A 24,002-nucleotide genomic window follows, 5' to 3' on the forward strand; every position below is an offset into this window, starting at 1 on the left:
AAGTTCTGACAGCTATCAAAGGGAAACAGCTGCTAATTTTTCTGGCATAACCTAGAACTTAAGTTCTTGAACTCAATAATGAAAGTAAAGCATAGACAGAATGGCACCTACAAACATACAGTACATGCCTCTGAGTATCTACTATTACCTATTACTTATAGACATGATAGTAGCACAAGCAAAGCTTCAACTGCTGTCTATCCAGGACTACCAGACAGGTCAACATCCCTACGTATCTTCAAAATCCCTTTATCTAATCCCTTTATCTAATGGTGTAGTCTAGGGGTTTGGAATGTTCTGGAGCAGAGGACTGCTTTAACAGAGCTTAGCTCTGACTGCAGGATGCTGACAACTAGGGGTACCCCTGATAAAGATTTTCTTGGCTGGTACTGATAGCTGATCATTAACCAGCCACATCAGCAGATACCAATCTGATAATGCAGCCAGGCAGTGTGGCGAGCAGCTCCCTGCAGGTAAGTCTGTGGAGGAGAAGAGGCATGGGGAAGGGCAGACTGAAACCTCCATAGTGAGGCTAGGGCTGCGGGAACTACCCAACCAGGGCTGTGAATAGGAGCTGGGGCCAGGTGGGGAGCAGGACAGAGCCATGGGTGGCTCATCCAGGGATCAGTGTCTCAGCACTTAAAAATGGCAGCAGGGGCACTTGGACCAAAGCTCATTGAATGAGCTGTAGTTCAAGTGCTGCCACCATCATTTTTAAGCGCAAGGATGCTTTTAACTGGGGAGGAACCAAGGAGGGCGACAGCAGATACAGGCTGCTTGCTGAGGGCTTGGGGCTCTCTATCCTGATGCCTTTGCCCCGGGGGCTCCACGCTGGCTGTGCACCCAGCAACAGGAGGCACAAGTTGCTGTACCCACCGCTGCCGGGTGGGCAGGGGGTATACACCCAGCGTGGGGCTCCTAAGGAAAGGTAGCAAAGTGGAGAGCCCCAGGCCCAACTGCATCTGCCCTGCACACAAATTGGGGGAGGGGCACATGCCCCTCCATGCTTCCTCCAGGTGCATCCAATGTCAGAGTGGCCACACCCTCACCTCATGCCCCCTGTGCCCCCTGGATGAGCTGCATGCAGCTCCATCCCACTCTCCACCCTGGCCTCAGATCCCACTTACTGACCTAGCTGAGCAGCACCCCCAGCCCCTGCCCCACTCCCTCCATCAGCTCTTCATGCTGCCCAGCTACATTCCTGGCCACATGCATGTGTGCGACTGCATGTATGCACATGGTATCCAGGGGCCCGGGCCAGAAGGCATATTATATTTACTGGTGAACATTATTGGCTACACTAGCCAAAAAAAGCCAATAAACATTAACTTTCCTTGTATTGGTGCTAATCTGATATGCAGCTGATATATTGGTGCACTTCAACTGACAACCTAACCTGTGCTGCTGTGGCTGCAGTCACTGCTCCCTCCTCCCTGTCCTCTCCTATCCGCCCAAAATGCCACCGCTGCCACTTCTCCCTGCCACACAGCTGCTATGCAGGTGAAGCCTCCAACCACTAAAACGCTACTTAAGCTCCATGGGCAGAATAAAATGGATTAGCAAAGACAATCCAGCTTGCAGACTGTCAGCCCCTGGCTATAGTTGCTCAACAGATTCCACAGGTCACCTCCATTGTTGCTGCTAACAGTCTAGCTGACAAATAGCCAGAGGAGCAAGAGAGAAAGAAGCTACTGTGGTCTGCCCTGGATCCAACAGATCTGTCCTTAATAGTTTCACTTACCTCAAAAAATACAAGAATTAACACCTTCAAGCGCCCTAATTTAATTTTAATGTTCTATAGCTTGACCCTAACTTTAAGACTCTGCTGCTTGCAGACATGGAAAACAAAACCCCAAAACAGTGCTATACTTTAAACTCTCCACACTCCTGAGCAAGGTGGATTAACCTAAAAAAAAAAAATCAATGATTTAAAAAAAAAAATACAAAAAAATCCGGGTTTCTTATTTAAATCAGATTTTTTTTATTTAATTGTATTTTATATTTTTTAAAGATTTTTTAAAAATAATAAACCTATATAAAAATCATTTTAAGATATGTTAAAGCTCAAAGAAAGCATCATAGAATAGGGATTATAACTTCTAATTATATACTATTTGAGACAATATATTCATGTAAACTTTTCAGAAAAGTTTTATAAATAGGTCACAACAGGCTATGGACTATATTAGGGGCCCAATCTTACAGGGTTCCCAGAGGCTCCTCTATAGATTAGTAAAAACTAAAGAAAACCACTTGACCCAACAGGACTCAGTCCTCAGTCTAGAAGATCCCAGTAAACATCTCTGTGATGCTTAGTTTCAGTTTTCAGACTGTGAATTTGTGTCTTCAGAGATAATATCCTTGTTAACAGCAATATATGGCAATGAGACATAACAGACCTGAGTGATTACTGATTACCTACTCATCAGCCCTACAAGTTTGTCTACAGTCAAGACCTTACCTCTTTCTAAAAGTGCAAAGTTTCAAGAAGTTAAATGAATAAAGGATATCAAACAATAAGTACACACATTTTGTACAAAACAATAATTAAAATAAGGCTTCCTCTGACCAGTGATTTAAATCAATTTGATTTAAACCAAATCCACACTGCTCCCATGCCAAGCCCAGGACAAGCCCAGAAGAGGTACTGCATTACCCAGCTTTCCCAATGCCCATATTGATCAGGTGCTTTAGTGGGTCTTTAGTAGCACCCAATCTATACAAACTCTGAGGAGTCGGGTCAAAGCAACGCACTGCTGCTTCCCATAAAGCATGGTTTTTTCCATGCCGGTCAATGCCCAGTGATAACATCTAAGGTAAGCATGTGCTGCAACTGAAGGGGTGGCTGTAGCACAGATAGGCAAGCTTGTGCTTTCTTTAATTTACATATCATGGGTGAGGGGCAAGGGGCACAAGCAAGGTATCCCGCCATGTACCCCCTGCCCATGTTTTGTTTTTCTGGCATGCCGGCGCTCCACCACCTTCCACGGTAGGCATTGTGGTTTTTTTCAGCACTCCAGCCAAAAAATGTTGCCCATCCCTGGGTTAGCTATTAGTCTGAAGTCAGGAAGGGCAGGAAGGCACCTTGGAGACTTAACTCATTCAGAAAGTCATACGCTTTTGTAAGCAACAGCCTATTTCATAGCATCTGACAAAGTAGGTTAGAGTGGATCTCCAAGGGCACTTTCACACATGCTTCGACGCACATCTTGTCAAACAAGCCTTAGTTAAAAGTGCCCCTCCCATCATGTTGAAACATGGGATGATGATTACACAAGATGCTGCAAGCGTTTTAATTACAGCGGGTCCTGAGAGCCACTCTAATTAAAACACCCCACAGACCCAGAGTATGTGTACAGATGCCCTCATAAGGTGCCACTCTGCCCTGACTTCTATGAAAGATAGTAGTGATGGCATCTGACCAGGTTAGCAAGAGGAGAAGCCTATCTGTACCATAACTGCAGTTTCTCTTACAATCTAGACACTCACTCAAAGAAAAACCAAACATTTTATCAAGTCTAATGCCACTCCAGATTCCAAACCAGAGCTTGTGAATAACCCAATAAGAAAAGTGCAACAGAAAATTGACCTGATTTATGCTGAGCCCAATTCACAGTGGGAGAGCTCTGGAGTCCAGTAAATACTTGCCGACTCAAGGCAGGCTCAGTTCTGCTTCTTATCTGAGAAACTCAGGGCTAAGTTTTCAGGACACCTCATGGATTAAACTGACATAACTACTGTTAATCTGAGTGGTGTGGCTAAACTCTTCTGTTACTTTTGAAAATCAGCCTCAGTGATCTGCCATTGCAGTCCTGCACCACAGCACGTTGCAGTTCCTGACTCATTTAAACATAAAACGGTCCCTTTCATCTCCTAAGGATGGACTCGGCAGGCAAAGGGGACAGCAAAGCCTCACACTATCAACGTTGGACGTTTCAGATCCACCCACCGTAGTCAAAATGGGAGTTTGCATCACATACAACAGAAAACCCACAGCTCGATGTGCCATCCCATATGCATGTCACACAGGGACTCAACACCTCCCTGTTCTACCAAGTGGGGCAAGAGGTATGAGTAGAAAACTTCTGCAGCAGCCTGTAATCACACCTTAAGAAAGTGCTGGTGACAAACCACAGGGAAAATGAAAGTCTCAGCAAAAAAACCCAACAACGAGCTCCTAAGAAATCCCTCTTCAGCTCCAGCTGGGTGGTCTATTAAGCTAACAACAGACAGGCTGCACTACTTGCACATGCACAGATGTACTCCCTGTGCTCGCAGGCATTAAACCAAACAGTGTAAGAAGACAAGACCCTCACATCCTTCCTGGCAATAGAGGCAAAGGATGATGAAAGTCATATGCTCCATCACCTGCTAACTGAAGACTTGTACAGATGGAGGCTGAAGAGGCTTAAAAGTCATAAATCATTTCTACGTGAAGCCCACGAGCTGCTGGAAGAGACTGGGGATGCTGAACCTAATCCCTGGGCAGCAAGGGAGCAGGCCGACTGCTGGGAAATCAGGCCTATTCCTACAGCAGTTTATACCAGTGGTCTCCAAACTTTTTTGATCGCACACCCCTATCAGTAAAAAATTTTTGAGCACGCACTCCCCAATATATGTATATTTATAGAAATATAAATAGAAGTTCTAATATTTTCTTCCCACACCACACTGGATCCTCTTGCACCCCACTTTGGAGACCACTGGTTTATACCAGCACCAAACCAGTCCCTGCGCTGGGCACAACTTTGGCAGGGAAGAACAGACTGAGATCCGGATACGGACACTTCACAAGAGGGACATCCTGCGCAGCCTGCTGTGCCAGCGTGGTGGCCGTGTGGGCACTGACCCCGCGTGCTGAGTGCCAGCACCGGGCAGCGCTCGCAGGTCTGCAGGGGGCTTTGTGTCACGGTGCCCGGCTGTGACTGGCACCCGCGGCCCTTTACCTCAGCAGCGCCGGTGGCCGGGAGCTTGGCCGGGGCGGCTCGGGCAGGGGCCCTCCTGCCAGACGCCCGGGGACCGAGGCTGTCCCGGATCCCGGCCCGCCCCGCACTTACCATCTGGGCGAGCTTGAGCCCCGAGGCGCAGGAGTGGGCGTAGCCGACGTCCACCAGCCCCGCCGCCTCCGGGCCCGGGCCATGCGGCGGCGGCGGCGGCGGCTGCGGGGAGAAGGAGGTGGAGGCGCCCGTGCGGACCGTGCGCGGACCGTGCGACATGGCCTCCGCCGCTGCCCCGCGCTGTGCGCCCGCCGGGCCGCGCCAGGCTGAGGCGGGGCGGGGCGGGGCAGGCGCTGGAGGCGGCGGGAAGGGGCCCCACAGGCCGCGCTCCGCCCGGGGGAGGCCAATGGGCCGGGCCGGGGGGACCTCCTCCCCCTGTCCGCACACACGGTGGCACACGCAGCATGCACACGCGTGCACACGTCGGTGTCTGTGTATATATGTACAAACTGAATGCCATTCAGGAATAACGGAGGGTTGTGTGGTTCCTTCCCTGCTTTTATCTTGAGTCACACACACTTACTGTTGCGTTTCCCTGAGGCTGTACATCTAGTACGACTAGAAATGGTAAAGCCCCTCCTCTATTCGTCAAAAACCTCGTTCCTCCAAGACACCGACGTGTGTGTGACACCATGTGTGCAGACAGGGTCACGTACACGCATGTGCACACACGCGCACAGACATACAGGCGCACACACACATAGATACACATGTACATGTTAGAAATGGAGTATTGTTAGAAATGGAGTACTGTTAGAAATGCACAGTTTGCATCTTGCACCGATAAGAAAGAAACACTGCCAAGGACTTTGTTCCTTTCTCAGCCTTGCCACAGCTTTCTCATACTAAATCGCAGACTCTCCCCCAGCTTCTCCCTAGCCTTTCTCATGCAGATTACAGAAGCTGGAATTCAACTGACTGTGTCCTTGAAAAGGAGGGGTTTGAACTCTTGGTGACCTATAGTAGTCTCTGAGCATGCTTAATTAGCTGATGCATATTTACCTCTCCGCCCTGCATACTTAAGTAGTTAATTAGACTATACATGCGATGTATGTAGTGATGTAACCACATGTATGCTTGTATGAAACGGAAGTGAGCTGTAAGAGTTCCTGTTTCTGCACACGTGCCCAGGAGGAAAAAGATAAATACAGCCTGCAAAATTCCGTGGTGGGTTCAGAGTAATCTGAGTTTTTGACTCTGCTCTGACCCTATTTGCAAATACACCTTTTGTGCCACTAATGAGTGTGTGTCTGTGATTTTTGTGGCCTCCAGAGAAACGAACCGCTTTATGCATCATACATACAAAGGCACATGCACTCCCCCCACACACATACAGATGTGTCTCTGTGCATCTCTATGTATAGGGTGTGTCTTAGATATATAGAGAGAGATGCACAAGAGACATATATATGTACAGAGACATATACATACAGAAACACACACACATATAGATACCCACAGATACTCACATATATACATACAGATGCACACATACAATATAGAAATACATATACATACAGACCCACATAAATACACAGATGCATACGCACACACGCACCGATACACAGATACAAATATAGAGACGTGCGCAACAGATATACATATACAGAAGATACATACACAGATGTATGCACACACACACACACACACAAACACACACACAGTATTAGATTTAGAACAGACATGTTTGTCCTGAGGCAATTGTACCCCGATTTGTTCTAGACCAGAAAGGCCCCAGCACTGGTACACACATACATTGCCCTTTCAATCCAGGTTTAGTGAGCAGTTGAATGTACTGCTACTGTTCTGACATTGCAGAGTTTACTCAATGTCCTGGGACAAGCTGTTAGCAGAACTCATCCTGCAAGCCTTTTTTTTTTAGTTGGGGGAGGAGGTTGTTTCAGGACAATGGAAATGGATATCTGAACGGTCGCAACTTGTCCCCAGGATACACTGGAATCTCCTGGAACAAATGTGACATCTGTTTGTAGCTGTGCAGTATAAACCCCAAAGACAGGATGGATTGTAGATCCTGTGGAAAACTGTTGACTTAGAGTCACTGACCATCTTGTCAGATTTGAAAAATAGAGCTACTGTGTTAGAACCTCAAATTGGTGGTATTTAACAACAACCACAAAAAGCTGTTGCAAAAATAATTATTAATATGCAAATATAAATTAGTATTTTTATTTTACAGACTGGTTAACCAAAGCCAAGATTATAGTCAACATTATAGGGGCAGTGACTTTGGTCACCTAATTTTTAAGGGTCCTGCCATTAAGCTTTGGATCTGATTTTCAGAGATACAGAATACCCAAAATTCCAATGAAACCAGAAATCAATTTAAAAAACCCATTTCGTAAGTCTTGTATGCTTCACAAATTAACATGTCAGGCTGCGTCACACGCTGACGTGATAGCCTGGCAACAAGGGTGCTCTCAAAGCTTTGGCTGAAACGTAATTGCTGACAACAAAGTAGTTTCCAATGCTAAAAAAAACCACTTTCTGTTCATTGATGAAATAACTCACAAAACAAATAAGTTATGAAAAGTATGTGTGCTGGGTAGTCACAATAACCAGTAGAAATATAAAATTTGAGTCATAACACCCCACATAATTTAAATTTTGAAGCAAAACTTTTAGCAGGTTCAAAAGAGGAAAATATACATTTTCTCAAGTTTAAAAATAACTGCTTGTTTTCTTGAACACATTTTCTATATGATTGGTAGCAACATATTAACTGGACTAGGTCATCTGCAGTACTGTGTGCAGTTCTGGGCTCCACATTTTAAAAAGGATGCAGAAAAGTTGGAGGAGGTCCAGAGGCAGGCAACAAAAATGATCAAGGGCTTGGAAAGCAAGTCCTACAAGGAGAGGCTGAAAGGCATGTTCAGCTTCTGGAAGAGGTGCTTAAGAGGGGACATAGTAGCAGTCTTCAAATACTAAACGGGCATTTTGAAGCATGGACAACTGGTGCCTCCTGATTCTGAGGGGCACCAAATTGCCAACTGGGGAAGTCCCCCAGTGGCCAATTCCTGAGCCAGCAGCAAAACCAAAAGTGTACTTCTGGTTTCGCAGCTGGCGTTTCCTGGGGGTGCACGGCCAATCTCAGGGGGTGCACATGTACCTGTGTGCACCCCCTACACATTGCCAATGCTTGGAAAGGCAAGCTTTCTGAAGAATGGAAAAAGGGATTTACCATTTCTAGTAGTCCTAGATGTACAACATCAGGGAAACTCAAAATTAAGTATGTGTGAATTGAAGTAAAAGAGGGGGAAGAACCACAAAACTAGAGAACTGAACCATTTTAACCAGGGTTTGAATTACACTTTGACTTTTGGGTGGGGAGGGGGCACGGTCTGCAAAAAAATTAAAACAATTCAGTAATTAACAAGTCCACCTAAGTGCAGAACAACCATATCGGAGACCCCTCGCCCCCCGCCAGGTTATCATTTTCAGATCTTACTGGGGTTCCTGCCTCTTATGGGGGGGCTTAACCCCCCTGAGCTCCCCCTTAATTCAAACCCTGATTTTAACTGGGTTTGAAAGACATGCACTGAAACTAGAAAGGCAATGACTAGCCTCTCTGCTTGACTTATGCTGTTTCAGTGTTCAGGGGAAGACTGACTACAGCGATTGCACGGTCCTCTCATTCTTACTTTGTGGAAACATGAAGCACATTCTAGCTATAATCAAGACGCATTGTTGGGTAGATGGAAAGGGCAGAAACTAAAATATCTGTACGAGGGGAAAGCATCACAATATTAATGGACCTCCAACATGAAAATGAATAGTTTACATGAAGTATGTTATCCCTTCCACTCTTTGCTAGCTGATGAAAGAGAAGTTATTTATCTGCCTTTCGTTTTCAGTCTTCTAGTGCAGAAATGTGTGGACGTTTCTTTTAACCCCTTAGAGGAAGGTTCTATTAAATTCCTTCAAGGAAATGTGTCTATTCCTACACATTGAGTCTAGTTTGTTCAGTCTTCTCTAGTTTCCCAAAAAGGAATGGGGGGGGGAGGGTATTGACTGGGAACCTAGGAACTGGAGCTCAGTCCATAAAGAATAGTAACACAACAAGGCATATAAAAATACATATAGTCACATGGAGAAAACAGTACAGACTCAATAATGCAGAACATATTAAATGGAGACACAGAGGACTAACTTTTAACATCTGATTTTAACATTTCTTTATTCAATTGAACTGCGCCTTAATATATGCTTCATCCATTGGGTGTGATAATACGTAGATATTGACTCAACTTTTTGTAAAATGAATCCTAATGGCTATAAATGGATTTCAGCATGCCTAACATAGAAATACCTAACCTGAGAAGTAGTTTATTTTGGAGAGAATGTGTTAAAAGCAAATAGATAATTTAAAGTTGGAAACAGACAATAAGCATGTCACTACTACATTTTTATTCTTTCACTAACATTCTAGTTACCTATTGGTGGTGGGTGTTCTTTTCAAACAAAAACCTTAAGATTACATACAGATACTTAAGCCACAACATTTCCGTTTTTAGTATAACATTAACCACTTTAGTCTCATCAGCGATATTCAGTGAGAGACATCTCTCCTCCCTATCTTGGCATAAACTTTCTTCATCAATCTTTACTTGATATACAACATTTATATAGCATTTTATAGGTAGGAAGTCACAGAATTTTAAATTTTAGCTACACTTGAAGAGCTATTTTATCAAATGGCATTTCTATTTAATGTTTATTCCATTAACAAAAGACAACATAGATGATTTTCATAACAAACATTTTACCGTGTAGATAAAAGTGCACAGTCGGATGCCTTTCCTTATTGTCACTACAGCTTATTTTCAGCAGACAGTATCACACCTGACCTTTGGTGTGCAAGCTAGTTGTGATCTGCAGACATAAGTACAAGTATTTAAATAAAATCTTGACTCTGCTGATAATGATACATCTGTTGAATGCCACAACATTTCAGGTGTGATCAACAACAGAATTAGTGGAACTGAGCTCATTCTTCCTGGCTGCAACATACACAAAATGTCTTGAAACACCTAAGAAAAGATAGGCAGGAAGAAATAAAAGTTTTTTTCTTAATACAGCTTCTTTCCCCCACCCCATTCTGCTGCCTTCAGGTTTTCATGGTATCATTAGTATTGCTCCAACTAGCACTTTGAAACTTGGAGGGGCAAGGTTTTTGAAGAATGGAAGAAGGGATTTACCATTTCTAGTAGTACTAGATGTACAACATCAGGGAAACTCAACAGTAAGTATGTGTAAATCAAGAATGGGGGATTTTTTTTTTTTTTACCACCAAGCTTTGGCAACTGCCCAAAGATAGAATATTTCTTATATTTACCAGCATGTATATTCTTTTGCAGCAGGTGGTATGGATTTAAGATCTAATCTAAAAAGTACAGTTATACTCTATATACTACCCATTATCAAAACAGGAAACAACCTCTTTGCTATCTGCTCTTTAATAAAGTTAATATGCTTATCTTAATCTAAATACTACAGTCACCCACAGACCTAGGTCTAATTCCTGAACCAAGCTATCTTCCTCCTTTTGTAAGCTAGGAGAAGACAGCATATTAAGGTAATATGCTCAGCTTCTGGAGGCAACAGGCCAAATTAGAAGCTACATTAATAGACTCCTAAAGAAATCCCATAGAGTCATAGAGAAGTAGGGCTGAAAGAGATCTCCAGAGGTTATCTAGTCCAACTTCCTGCCTGAAGCAAGATCATCCCTATCCAAACAATCCCGTACAAACATAAAGACTTCCCTCAACCCTGACACAACAAACTCAACACCCTAAAGTACCCACAGGTAAAGCAGGGGAACCACAGTAGCCACTGTCCTACTTCTATAAAATGTTGTCAATATAAGCACAAGAGGTTCTGGGTAGAGGACCATGCCCTGCTCAATCGAGGAAGGCAAAAACTCCCGTTGTATGTACCAATCTGACCATGAGGTAAAATTCCCTCCTGACCCCAAATATGAAACCTCCAGCTTTGCTCCTAGCAGAAGCATCATCACACCCCAACTGAAGTCCCCCACTTTCGCTGTAGCCAACACTTAAATGTTTCTGGGGAGGCTTAAAAACAACTTGACACATATAGCAGGAAAAGGAGGAAGGCAGGGGTGAAGCAACCAGAAAAGCCCAGAAGCACTGGAAATACCCATGGTAGAAAATAGGCTACACTTAGATCATCCCTGACCAGTGGGTGTCCAACCCCTTCTTGAATACCTCCAATGATAAAGAGCCCACAACTTCCCTAGGCAGTCTATTCCACTGATTCGCTATTCTAACAGTGAAGATTTTCCAGATATCCAATATAAACTTATTTGGCTGCAGCTTCAAGCCACTGGTCCACATCCTCCCCTCTGCAGCGAGAGAGAAAAGGTACTTTCCCTCTTCTTTACGACCATCAAGTAACTGAAGACTGCTATCATGTCCCCTCTTATGCACCTCTTTTGCAAGGTGAATATGCCTAGTTCCTTCAGCCTCTCCTTGTAGGACTCGCTTTCCAAGCCCTTGATCATTTTTGTTGCCCACCTCTGGACCTCTCCAACTTCTCTGCATCCTTTTTGAAACGTGGAGTGTTGCGGAAATAGGCCAGCTACTGTGTAGCACCCATACACTGAAGGGTGTGTTCATATACTGAGGAACACTGGCCTCCTCCCATCTTTGGGCTCGTTTCTAGCCATGATCAATTAGGCCAAGAACTAGGGGGTACCGGCAAGATGATTTATTGCTCTGCAGAGGGGTGCTCCATGTCTAAAGACAAAAGAGCCCCCCACCTTGAGTTTATAGCTTGATATTTATACATTAATCGTTGCATAGCTGCACGTGCATTCAAGGTCTTTTGTCTGCTGTTACAAAGTTGCAGGATGCATAGAACAGTGTTAGGCTGTTTGGAACTAGTTCTGTGATTAACTTTGTCAGCAAAAGAGTCATGGTTTTGCTTACTGTCAGCAAAAGGGTTTTTTTTAAGCTTAGGGAAAGGTCAGCAAAAGTTTAGCATTAGATCCTCTGTTCAGCAAGGGGTCATCTGCTTTTTACGGGTTATATTGTTTTTCTGACAGGAGTCCAGAACTGCACACAGTACTCCAGATTACTTCCAGATTGCCTAACCCAGGACTGGACAAGTATTTGGGCCCGAAGACCACATAGGGAGTGTTGATGAGCTGTCACAGGTCGGGTCAGCATCTCCCTGCCCTCCCCCGAACAACTCTCCAAAACTCCCTACGGGGCTTTGGGCAGGTAGGGAGCAATGTTTGGGAGTGGGATGGCCATGATCTGCTCCCTGAACACCCTGCCCTAAGTGGGAGGCAGGGGCAGGCATGTGTGCATGGGGACTACCTGGGCATTAGGTCCCAGGAGCCAGCCAGGGATGAAGGGAGGGAGGAGGAGACAGGGGGGCGTATGCAGCAGAGCTCATCCGGTCTGCAGCTGACCCCACAGCTGTCTGCAGCTCATCCAGTCTGTAACTGACCCCTTGGCCACATGGGGCAGCCATGGACTAGGCGAGCACTAATGCACACGGCTTCTGGCAGGGCTATTCCCAGTGAGGCTGCAGCCAGGTGGGTGCTGCTCTGCTCCCCTCACCTCCAGTGAGAGCCACCCAATGGAAGTTTCCCTCCCGCCTGCCTACTCAGAGCAGCGCAGCAGGGGCAGGACTGGGGGAAGGAGCCACCACTGGAAGTGAGGACTGCATAGCAGTGCCTGGTCGGCTGCAGCAGCATGGAAGGCCTCTGGGGCTGTTCTGCTCCCCTCATCTCCAGCTCCTGCCCCTGCTGCACAGCTCCAAGTAAGTGGGCAGGCATGCGGGGGGAGCTTCAGCTAGGGAGCCCCTGCCTGTATGCAGGGCTCTAGCTCCAGCTTTCAGCCACCTGCCACCAGCCCACAGGTGGCTGCTCATTTGTGCCAGGCAAGCAGAATGGGTGGAAGGCAGTTAGAGCCAGAGCCCCATGCACTGGGGCAGGAGCCACTTGGCTGAAGCACCCCACCCCTCCCCCCCAATTACAGCAATGCAGCAAGGGCAGGAACAGGAACCGTAGCTGGAGGCAAAGGAAGCAGAATGGGCCTGCCAGCTTGGGCCCTGGCTAGCATACACAGCCTCTGACAGGGCTGTTTCCAGTTTGGCTGCAGCTGGCCAGGTGGTGCTCTCCTCCTCCCACTCCTGCCCTTACCCCTGCTATGCCGCTCTATGCAGGCAAGAAGCTTCAGTGAGGCGGCTCCCACTAGAGGAGGAGAGCAGAGCAGCACTGGGAACAGCCCTGCCAGAAGCTGCATGTGCTGGCTGGGGCCCAGGTAGGCATGTGGCACAGACTGCCCTGGCACTGGGGCAGCAGGCCAGATCCAGGCAGTTGGTGGGCCAAATCTGGCCCACGAGTTGTATTTTGCCTACTCCTAATCTAACCCATGCTGAGTAAAGGCACTATCACCTCCCATGTCCTGCATCTAATTACACTCCAGGGAATTATGCACAGAAAAGCAATAAATCTAAATGATGCACCGAAAAATTCAAAATGCTGCAAAATTACTTTTATTATTATTACAGCAAAAGCTTTGTTATCCGGCACCCATGGGGCATGAGGGGTGCCAGGTAACACAATACGGCAGTTAACTGAGAGGCCTAAACAGGCGACTTTGCCTGTTCAGGCCACCGCCTCTCCTGCAGTATCCGGGGCATCACTGCCCCTCCCATGGGCCCTGAGGAACAGGGAGGCAGGCCCTGCACAGGCTGCTGTGCCCCAGGCCATGGGGGCTCGGCAGCGCAGGGTGCTTTACCCCAGCCCATGAGGGCTCGGCAAAACTGGAAGTGCCACAAGCAAGCCAGCATGCCAGTTAATAGAGCATGCTGGCTTGCAAGGTGCTGGTTAACACAGCTTTTACTGTATTTATGTATTTATTACAAATTAAAATATAACACGATTTGAACCTTCTTTAGAAATATACGCAGGTACTTTGTATGGTTAGGGGGTGGGTATGGCAGTATGTAGGGCTTCTGGGGGTGTGTGGAGTTTGTGGGCAGGTGTGGGGGAGGAGAGTTGGGACCCCCCTGTTAGAAATATTATTAGAAACACATAATGAATAGAGTGTTGTTAGAACTGCACAGTTTGCATCTCGTACTTGATAAGTAGAAACACCAAGGACATCCTCCCCCCTTTCCGTATACTAAATCACACATTCTTTCAGCCTCCCTCTGCTTTTTCTCATGTAGATTACAGAAGCTGTAATTCAACTGACTGTGTGTCCTTGAAAGAGGGGGGATTTCAACTCTTGGTGACCTAGGGAGCTTTCTGAGCGTGCGTAATTAGCTGATGCATATATGCCTATCCACCCCGCATACTTAAGTAGTTAATTATAATGAACATGCGACGTATGAAGTGACGTATTTACATATATGTTTGTATGAACCGGAAATAAGTTGTAAGAGTTCCTGTTTCTGCACACGTGCCCAGGAGAAAAAGGGATAAAAGCCAGCTGAGAGTTTTCCTCGGGGGCAGAGTAATCTGAGATTTTCTGTCTCTGCTCTGACCCTATTTGCAAATACACCTTTTGTTCTGCTAATAGTGTGTGTCTGAGAGTTCTTCGCCTCCCGAGAAACGAACCGCAACATTTTGCAACACCCCCACCACACATCTTCCTCCCACCCCCTGCCTTTGGTGCAGAGTCCCTGCCACCAGTGGCTCAGCAGCAGCAGGTGGTGGGCCCTTGGGGTGCTCATGGCAGTGGCAGGCAGAGCCCTGGCAGTGTGCAGCTCTGGCTGAGTTCCAGGAGCTGCATATAGCAGCACAGAGCCGGCCTGCTGACATGTGCCTTTAGACCAAACCAGGCTAGATCCATGCGAGCATGTGGTACTTGCGGCGCTGCAGATGGGAGCTGTGGTGCCACAGAGACCACCAGGGTTCAATTATGCAATTATGTGTGATCATGCCTTTTATGTGCAGAACTGTGTAGGTGCACAATTGCGTAATTCCCCGGGGTATACCTAATGCTTCTGTTGATGCATTCCAAAACTACATTTGCCTTTGGTTCAGCTGCATCACATTGCAGACTCATACTGAGTCTGTGATCTCCCAAGACGCCCAAGACCTTTCCCTCAGTGCTGCCAGCCCGTCAGGTGTCCCTCACTTCGTATCTGTGTTTTTGATAATTCCTCGTGTGATGTAGCAGCCTGCATTTGTCTGCACTGAACTTCTGTCAAGCTCCTTCTGAATTGCACTCACATCCTCCAATGTGTTCACAATCCTTCCTAGTTTCATGTCATCTGGAAACTTGCTCAAGAAGCTTTCTATGCGAGCAACTGTAGTCGACAAACACGTTGATCAGCACTGGGCCCAAGATCCACCCCTGTGGGACTCCATTCGAAACCTCCTGCTGTTCTGACAGGGATGTGTTAAGAATTAGTCCTTGCTTGCAGCTATTGAGCCAGTTACCTATCCACCTTGTAGTAGTTTTATCCAGCCCACATTTCTCCTATCTGTTTATGAGATGATCATGTAGAACCTTGTCAAAAGCCTTACTGAAGGCGAGATACACTATATTCACAGCTTTCCCTACATCCACCCAAGCATTTACTTTGTCAAAGAAGGAGATCAGGATGCAGTCAGCCTTTTATCCTCCAAGTGCTTGCAAATAGACTTCCTTAGGATATGTTTCCTTAGAATATGCAGGTACTGAGGTGACACTAACCAGTCGATAGTTCCCCAGGTCCTCCTTCTTGCCTTTTTTAAAGAGAGGCACTAAACTGGCCCTTTTCCAGGCCTCTGGTACCTGGCCTGTGTCCCATGTCTTCATGAAAATCATTGCCAAGGGCTCTGAGATCTCCTTTACCAGTTTCTTTAGGACCCTGGGATGAAGCTCACCTGGCCCTGTTGACTTTAATTCATTCAGACCCAATAACAGCTCTCTGGCTGTCTTTTGTCATCTCCTCCCTCAGCTTGCTCCCTTCTAAATACATATTAGGGATCTTAAATTTTGGAGTCATCTTCCTTGAATAGCAGGAAAAAACAAAACAAAAAAAACTTAGGAGTAGTGGGGGAGTTATACAAATTGAGAGGACTACCAGGGCTTTACTGAACCCCTGAGTGACTCCGTTGGATTAGAAAAAAAATATCCCTCCAAAATTTATGAACACACACAAAAAAACAGGCCATTTATTTTAAAGCATTCTTCTGCATACATAGCTTTCCATATACATACAAAATTAGTACTGAAATCTCATTTTTAATCATGTCATCAAATCAAAAAGTACACCTGTGACACTTAAAAATAGTTACATTTTACAAAATTGGCACATCTGAAAAGATGTCATTAAGTGTTTCGTTATATCTATACAACATCTAAGAAAAATACGTTATTTTTAAAGGATAAGAAAAATATGAAATGTGTTACTTGTAATACTTTATCATATAAATACAAAGATACTTTTTGTTGTCACTGTAAAGACCAAGGCATATTATAAATAAAGTATCCATTTCAACTCTCTGCCAGTATTTTCTGCCAGTTGTAACTAAAAGTGTTCAGAAAATGCAAACTTGTCAGATAGCACAATCTTCTTGAGGTGTATATTTTATACCTAAGGATTTTTTTTTTTTAAACACAGTATTTATTGTAAGGTCCGTGACTGCCAAGATATAAAGCTAAAGTAGGCATTTCCAGCATAGCAAAAGGTAACCATGAAGGCAAAGAACTGTAGAAAGGAAAGAGAAAATAAACAAGTTAGAAAATATAAGATTCTTAAACCTTTCTAATCTCTGAAAATTACAGGATTTAAAGAGCAAAAATATACACTAAAAGTACTCCATTCAGGCCTGATCCCAGTAATCCTTAGTCCCAGTGAATATTCTGCAACTGTAATGGGTACAACACTCATGAAATACTAGTTAATATCAGTAATGATAACAAGAACTTTACACAAAACAGTAACTTTTGCAAGATGCGACTGGTGTTCCAAATGGCTTACATTGTATACTTTCCTTCATTACTCTTTCAACAGACATGTATAATTACATACAATATACATTGCATTATATTATACATAACATATTGTATAATAATATTAATATGATATATAAACTGATGTTTTATACAAATAAGGCTATTACTCAAATATCTGTATAGTCATGAGTTTGCTGTATTTGGGAAGAAACTCCAAAGAATAGCTGTTAATTTATTGAGTTAGATACAGGTTCCCAACACTATCCTGTGCTAGTGGCAAGATTCCTGTTAGTACAGCAAGTTATTTAAAATAGGCAGTTTATGATCAGCGATTCTGAATTGTGTTAAAGTAAAGATTGCTATTCTGAATTACGCTATAAAAGTATTCCAAATTAAGGAACAAATAAGGAATATTGTTCATGTTAACTATGAATATTGTTCATGTTATTATTTGCTTAAGTCTGTCACTTATACAGTAATGGACCTTAGAAAAGTATCACTAAAACTTGGCAGGAGGCAGGGCAGGGTGGCACCTTAGGCTAAAAATGGACAATCAGTCCCAGTTTAATTCAGGGATGATTGGACTCAGGGGAATCCTTTACACAGGAGGCTTACATGGCAGTTAACTGCCCCCAAATTAGCTCTGTTTGTTCTGAGGTCAGGTGTTAATTCTGATACTTCACAAGTACTTAAATGTGGAACAATGGGTTTGTCCATCTGTAAGGGCTGAGAGACACAGGCCAAGTACAGACAAATCAGAAAGTCAAAGGCTAAATTGATTCAATCTTTGCAGGTTAATCTAAACTGCCTAGATCAGGGGTAGGCAATTATTTTGGGCAGGGGGCTGCTTACCCAGTTTTGGCAGGCTGCATTGGTAGCCCCGCCCCTTAACAGGTGCCCTGCCCTCTGGTCACCACCTTGGGACCAAATGTCCCAATGTCTTTGGTTCCAAGACACTGGTCCCATGTCCCAGGGCCAGTACCAGTGGGGCCCAAAGCAGGGCACAGGCTGGCAGGGGTCTGTGGAGCCGGGCTGGGATGCACCAGCACAGAGAGGGGGAGCTGGCCTGGCTCCATAGAGCCCCTGCCAGCTGGGACCCTGTGCTCCTGCCACCCTGCTTTGGGCACTGGGCCTGGGACACCAGTGCAGGCCCCATGCTCCCACTGGCTCCCCACCCACTTACTCCCAGTGCCCCCCAGCCTCGTGGTACAGGCAGGGGGCTAGTGCAAAGCCCCAACCCCATGCTCTCCGGCAGGGAAGAAGCTGGTGCTGAGCGCAGGAAAAAGCAGCCCCTCCCCTGTCCCATGGCTGGCACTCCCTGCTGCAGTCACTCACAGCCCACACAGGGCTGTCCTGAGCTGTCACAGGCAGCCCCAAGCGGGCTGCAAGTGGCTACAGCACAAGGTACCGGCCATTGGGCAAGTAAGGGGCTGCTTTTCCCTGTGCTCAGCACCAGGCAACTGAACTCCAACTAGCTTCAAGCATCAAGGACAACAAAAAGTCCTTTTTCAGATATGTGGGGAGCCGGAGGAAAAGCAAGGGCAACATTGGACCCCTGCTAAACCAGATGGGGCAACTGACAACTGATGCCCAGGAAAAAGCCAACCTATTAAACAGGTACTTTGCGTCAGTCTTTCATCAGTCCCATGCGACGCCCATGTCTGCTATGGGACAGGGAGATCCGGGTGTTGGGGATCCCCTACCCTCCATAAATGCTGACCTCGTGAAGGAACATCTTGAGAAGCTGGATACCTTCAAGTCAGCCGGCCCTGACAATCTGCACCCCAGGGTACTCAAGGAGCTGGCGAGCGTCATAGCCCAGCCCCTGGCACGGATCTTTGAAAACTCCTGGCGCTCTGGTGTAGTGCCCGAAGACTGGAAGAAGGGCAATGTGGTGCCGATCTTCAAGAAAGGGAGGAGAGTGGATCCGGCTAACTACAGGCCCATTAGCCTGACTTCTATCCTGGGGAAGATCTTAGAAAAGTTTATTAAGGAGGCCATCCTTGATGGACTGGCCCAGGCTAACATCCTAAGGGATAGCCAGCACGGGTTTGTTGCGGGTAGGTCTTGTTTGACCAATCTCATTTCCTTCTATGACCAGGTGACCTATCACCTGGACGAGGGAGATGAGATTGATGTCATATATCTTGATTTCAAAAAAGCCTTCGATTTGGTATCCCATGATCACCTCTTGGCCAAACTGGCCAGTTGTGGCCTTGGCTCCACCACGATCCACTGGCTAGGAAATTGGCTCCGTGGTTGGACCCAGAGGGTTGTAATTGATGGCAGTCACTCATCGTGGTGCCCTGTGACCAGTGGGGTCCCTCAAGGCTCTGTCCTGGGACCCATACTGTTCAACATCTTCATTAATGATGTGGACATTGGAGTTAGGAGCGGACTGGCCAAGTTCGCTGATGACACCAAACTTTGGGGCAAAGTATCCACGCCAGAAGATAGGTGGGTGATCCAGGCTGACCTGGACAAGCTCAGCAAATGGGCAGATGAGAACCTGATGGTGTTTAACACGAAAAATGCAAGGTTCTCCACCTTGGGAGGAAAAACCTGCAGCATCCTTATAGGCTTGGCAGTGCTACGCTGGCTAGCACTACAGAAGAAAGAGACTTGGGGGTCAACCAAGGGCTGTCTGGAGCAGACACAGGCAGGCCCAGGTGGCTGCAAGCAGCTTCAGCACAGGGCACTGGGCAGGTGAGGGGCCACTTCTCCCCCTCCTCCCGCTTAGCTTTTTCCCAAGCCACTTTTCCCCGGGCTCCTTCCCTACCCAGGGTCCTCCCCGGCCCTTCCCCCCCCCTTACCTGCGGTTCTGATGCGGGGCAGCCACGTGGTCCCAGGCCAGAAGCCCTGGCTGGGGCTTCCAGCTGGGGGGGGCAGGGCCAGGGAGGCCCTGCTCTTGTGGGACCCCCCTGGGCTACTTCCAGGACCCAGGCAGGAACCAAAGGCAGAGAAATATTAAGTTTTCTACATTTTTTTTAGGGGCCCTGCAGGTCAGATAGAATGGCCTCATGGGCTGCATCCAGCCTGTGGGCCATATTTTGCCCACCCCTGGCCTAGACTGAACTGAGAAGCAAGTGAACAGGGGGAAAGCCAGGCAGGGAAGGGGGTTTATACACCCCTCCCTCACTTCTGCCTCAGCATGCCTGCCTGGGCTGGTGTCTGGCCATCTCCACCCGGCAGCAAGAGGGGAAAAAGCCCATTGGGGTCTGCTCCACCCCCACCAGGCAGACCCCAGCTGGGGTCCAAAGCCAGGTTTCCCCACCCCCACCCCCTTCTCAGTCAGCCAGAGCAGCAACAGTACTCTGGCTAGGGAGCCGAGGGGTGGGACTGGAACAGACAGCACAGCCTAGGTCTGCAAAGCATCCTGGGATGCTGGGAGATTGCAAGTTAACTTGGATCAGGAAGGGGTCTGGGACAGAAGTTCCATAAACCAGTCTGACCTCAAATCAGTTCAGTCTGATACTACATCTAACCAGGTTTACCTTAAACCAGTTTCAGACATTTTGAAAGTAGTTTAAGCATACTGCACTTCTGTTGTGTTATAGATTTGAACCAGTTTCTGACCACTTAAGCTAGTTTATGCCTAACTTCTGTCTCTAGCTGAAATGCTCAAATATGAATCAAGCTGGTAATTTGTTTTTAGCCCAAGAGATTAACTCTTTGAGAAGCTTTTATCACTGACCAAGTAGGCTGTCTATGAATGCTCATGCATCTATGAACCAGATAGTCTCCAAGGTGCCACCCTGCTCTGCCTTCTGCCATAATCCAGACTAACACAAACACTGTACAAGACAACTGTAAAATGTATGAAATATCTGTTGGCAAATCTTTGTCCAAAATATAGGGTGTTTCAAAAGTTAATGGCAAAATGGCTGCCCATGCTGTATGTCAGCAATAAAGTGGGAGACTACATAGCAGTGGGGAACAGTGAGGGCTAGGGACAGAAGTTACATATAAACCAGTTTAGGTGGCTGCCTACAAACACATCAGGGGAGATCAACAGCAAATAGGTAGAGCCCTTTTCTCCCCAGCACCACCCGGGGTGACGAGGAACAATGGTAATAAGCTGATGGAGAATAGGTTTAGGTTAGAGATCAGAAAGCAATATTTTATAGTTAGGGTGGCCAAAATCTGGAACCAACTTCCCAGGGAAGTGGTCCTCACCCCTACCTTGGGCAAATTCAAGAGGGGGTTGGATGATCACCTGTCTGGGGTCTTGTGAACCCAGCACTCATTCCTGCCTGTGGCAGGGGGTCAGGCTAGACGATCTGTTCAGGTCCCTTTTGACCCTAGCTACTATGAAACCATGATCAGAAACTGGTTTAAACCTGTAACACAACAGAAGCTCAGTGCACATAAACCAGTTTAAAAAAATGGCTGAAACTGATTTAAGGTAAGTCTGATACTATATTCAACCAAGTTTAACTGATTTGTGTTAAATCAATTTATGAAACTTCTGTCCCAGACCCCTTCCTAGTTTAAGTTAAACCAGAGTTCCCCAGCATCCCAGCATGCTTTTCATCCCTGAGCTGGGTTGTCTGATCTAGACAGCAGGGTTCATCCTACCTCACTCACCTAGAGCAGTGAGGGCTGACTGACAAGGGGGTGAGGGGAAAGCATGACTAGGGATGCAGCACAGTCTATGAACGTGGGGAGGAGGGGGAGAAGAGGAACAGAACTGCCCTCCCCCCAGGCAAACCCTGGCTGAGGTTTGGAGCCAGGGATGGGGATTAAACTCCACAGCCAGCAGTAAGTTTGAACAAGGGAAGGGACTGGACTGCAAATTCCAGAAGCACCTGGAAGCAGGAAGAGGAAGTCATGAGTAACCCTCCAGAGTCCTTCTGTTGTGATTTTGGACTGTGAATCCCAGAGACCTTGGGGCCAGCAGGACGAGGATGTGAACACACAGCTAGAGACCCATTCTCTAGCACCCTGCAGCTTCTGGCCCGAGCCACTGCAGGCATGTGGCTGCATTTCCTGAATCAAAAGGTAAATATCTGTTTACATCTTAGACTAACCTGCAAAGACTGAATCAATTCAGCCTTGGGCTTTTTGACCATCTGCACCTGGCCTGATGGTGGCATTGTTTAAGACTTTATAGAGAAGTAATGGGATCTAGTAAATGACCATTGCAAATGAAATGGTTTTATTTTGAAATTGCTGTTGGTTTCTGATACCCTCATATTTAAATTGGGAACACCAAGAATACTGTAGAACAGGGGTGGCCAATCTATAGCATGAGTGCCACGAGAAGCACAAGTGACCTCTGTGTGGCAGGCAGCACAACAGTAGATAGGGCAGGAAGCAGACCAGCAGATCAAGCAAGGGAAGGGGGTCAGACTGGCACTTGGGAAGGGTGCAGGGCTAATTTGTGGCAAGCCTGCCAAAAAAATGACGCTATAGGAATTGATGTAAAGTATGGTTACTATACAATGCCTTTGCCTTCTTTGTTAGGAAAAGACTTAGTTTCCCACACTTCTCATGCAACAACAACAACAACAACAACAACAATTATGATGATGGAGAGAGTATTAGATAGAAATTAGTCTGTTATCACCGAAACCTTAACGATCTCCATTTTTGTATAAGTGAGGCTTGACTTCATCGCTAGAGTTACCCATATTTCTAGTTCCAAAAAGGAGGACATCTGGGGGAGGTGGGTGCCCCTCACTCCCAACCTGCAGGCCCCAGTCCCTACTACTGCCCTTCAGTCTTGACACACAGACATCTGGCCCTGCTGGTGTCCCTCACTCCCAACCCACAGACTCCTAGTGCTGCCACTACCCTGCACCTCTAAACCACAGCCCTCCCACCCCCACAATGCCCTCACTCCCAAGTCACAGTCCCCCAGCCCTGCCAGTGCCCCTTACTCCCAACCCACAACCCTCTGGTCCCTCAAGCCCTGCCAGAGGGGGCCCCAGCTGCCCCTATCCTGAACAAGCCAGAGTGCAGCAATTGCACCAGCTCCAGCTCATGGAGCTAGGGCTCCCATACTGCACCAGGCAGCCTGGCTACAGCCCCCCACCCTGGGCAGCAACTCCTGGGTACCCCACCCCCAGGAGCACAGGCACCAGCCCTGGTGCTGCTGGCCTGACCACGCAGCTCCCCACTGTCCCTGAAGCGGACAGGTGCCCCCCCGCATCTTCCTGCTGCAGCCCCAGTTCCTGGCCACCATTCCCTAGCACTGGCAGGCACACCTCCCCACCATCCCCCCATCCCCTCCACACACCCATGCTATGCACACACCCTCACCTCCCTGCCACACACACCCAACAATCCCCAAGCCCTGGCCCTCCAACCCCCACCCCCTATATATTTACCTGCATCCAGCTGCTGGGACTGCTGTACCACACTGCCTAGCAAGATGCCAGCCACATGCATATGCACGCGCAGACACAATTCACCCCAAGCAATTCCTTGCAGGCTGGAAGGGTGCCAGCTGCAAGAGGAAACCTGCCATTTCCTCCTTCAAAGATGAAAATCCATATTTTTTCCACAGCAAATGGAAAACCCCAATTCCTGGTAAACACACATGCCACTAGGCCAGGAGTGGGCTATTATTTTGGGTAGAGCACCACTTACTAAGTTTTGGCAAATCATCAAGGGCCGCATGACAGGCAGATTAATATTAATTTTCTAAATTTTTTAGGGGCCCCTGCAGGCCAGATAGAATGGCCTGGCAGGCCGCATCTGGCCCCTGGGCTGCATTTTGCCCACCCCTGTACTAGGCCAAGCCAGGAAATGCAGTTCTACCAGCAAAATCCTGGACATTTGTTCCTATTTAAAAAACAAAGAAACAAACAAAACACCCGCACAGAGATCAGAGGACCCAAAGAAAAAGCTGGACATATGGTAACCCTATTCACCAGATTCTCTAAGAGCAGGGATGCAAGTTTAATAGAGTTTAGTTAAGCAGCAGCACTATTTAATCCAGTGTTTTGGAGTGTTTAGTAATATAAGCCATCATAAGGGGTTCCAGAACATCTCAGATGATCTTTTAGATCTGCTAAGCATGAATGCATTTTGCATAAAAACCTGAATCGGC

At 46.8% G+C, this 24,002-nt stretch overlaps 2 protein-coding genes across 2 annotated transcripts in view; both read right to left on the bottom strand.

Annotated features, from left to right (window-relative positions):
- Window positions 1-5,406, bottom strand: part of CMTM7 (CKLF like MARVEL transmembrane domain containing 7) — a 35,763-nt gene extending 30,357 nt beyond the window's left edge. Inside the window, exon 1 of the mRNA XM_090046458.1 lies at window positions 5,058-5,406. Coding sequence (XP_089902584.1) covers window positions 5,058-5,216 — 159 coding nt within the window. The 5' untranslated portion in view covers window positions 5,217-5,406. The remainder of the gene's footprint in view (window positions 1-5,057) is intronic.
- Window positions 5,407-16,137: 10,731 nt separating this feature from the next.
- The window catches only part of CMTM8 (CKLF like MARVEL transmembrane domain containing 8), a 53,076-nt gene continuing 45,211 nt past the window's right edge, over window positions 16,138-24,002 (bottom strand). Inside the window, exon 4 of the mRNA XM_090046459.1 lies at window positions 16,138-16,697. Coding sequence (XP_089902585.1) covers window positions 16,614-16,697 — 84 coding nt within the window. The 3' untranslated portion in view covers window positions 16,138-16,613. The remainder of the gene's footprint in view (window positions 16,698-24,002) is intronic.

The sequence above is a fragment of the Crocodylus siamensis genome, chromosome 5 (genome assembly GCF_052110815.1).
Source record: "Crocodylus siamensis isolate JL-2025a chromosome 5, ASM5211081v1, whole genome shotgun sequence".
Classification (NCBI taxonomy): domain Eukaryota; kingdom Metazoa; phylum Chordata; order Crocodylia; family Crocodylidae; genus Crocodylus; species Crocodylus siamensis.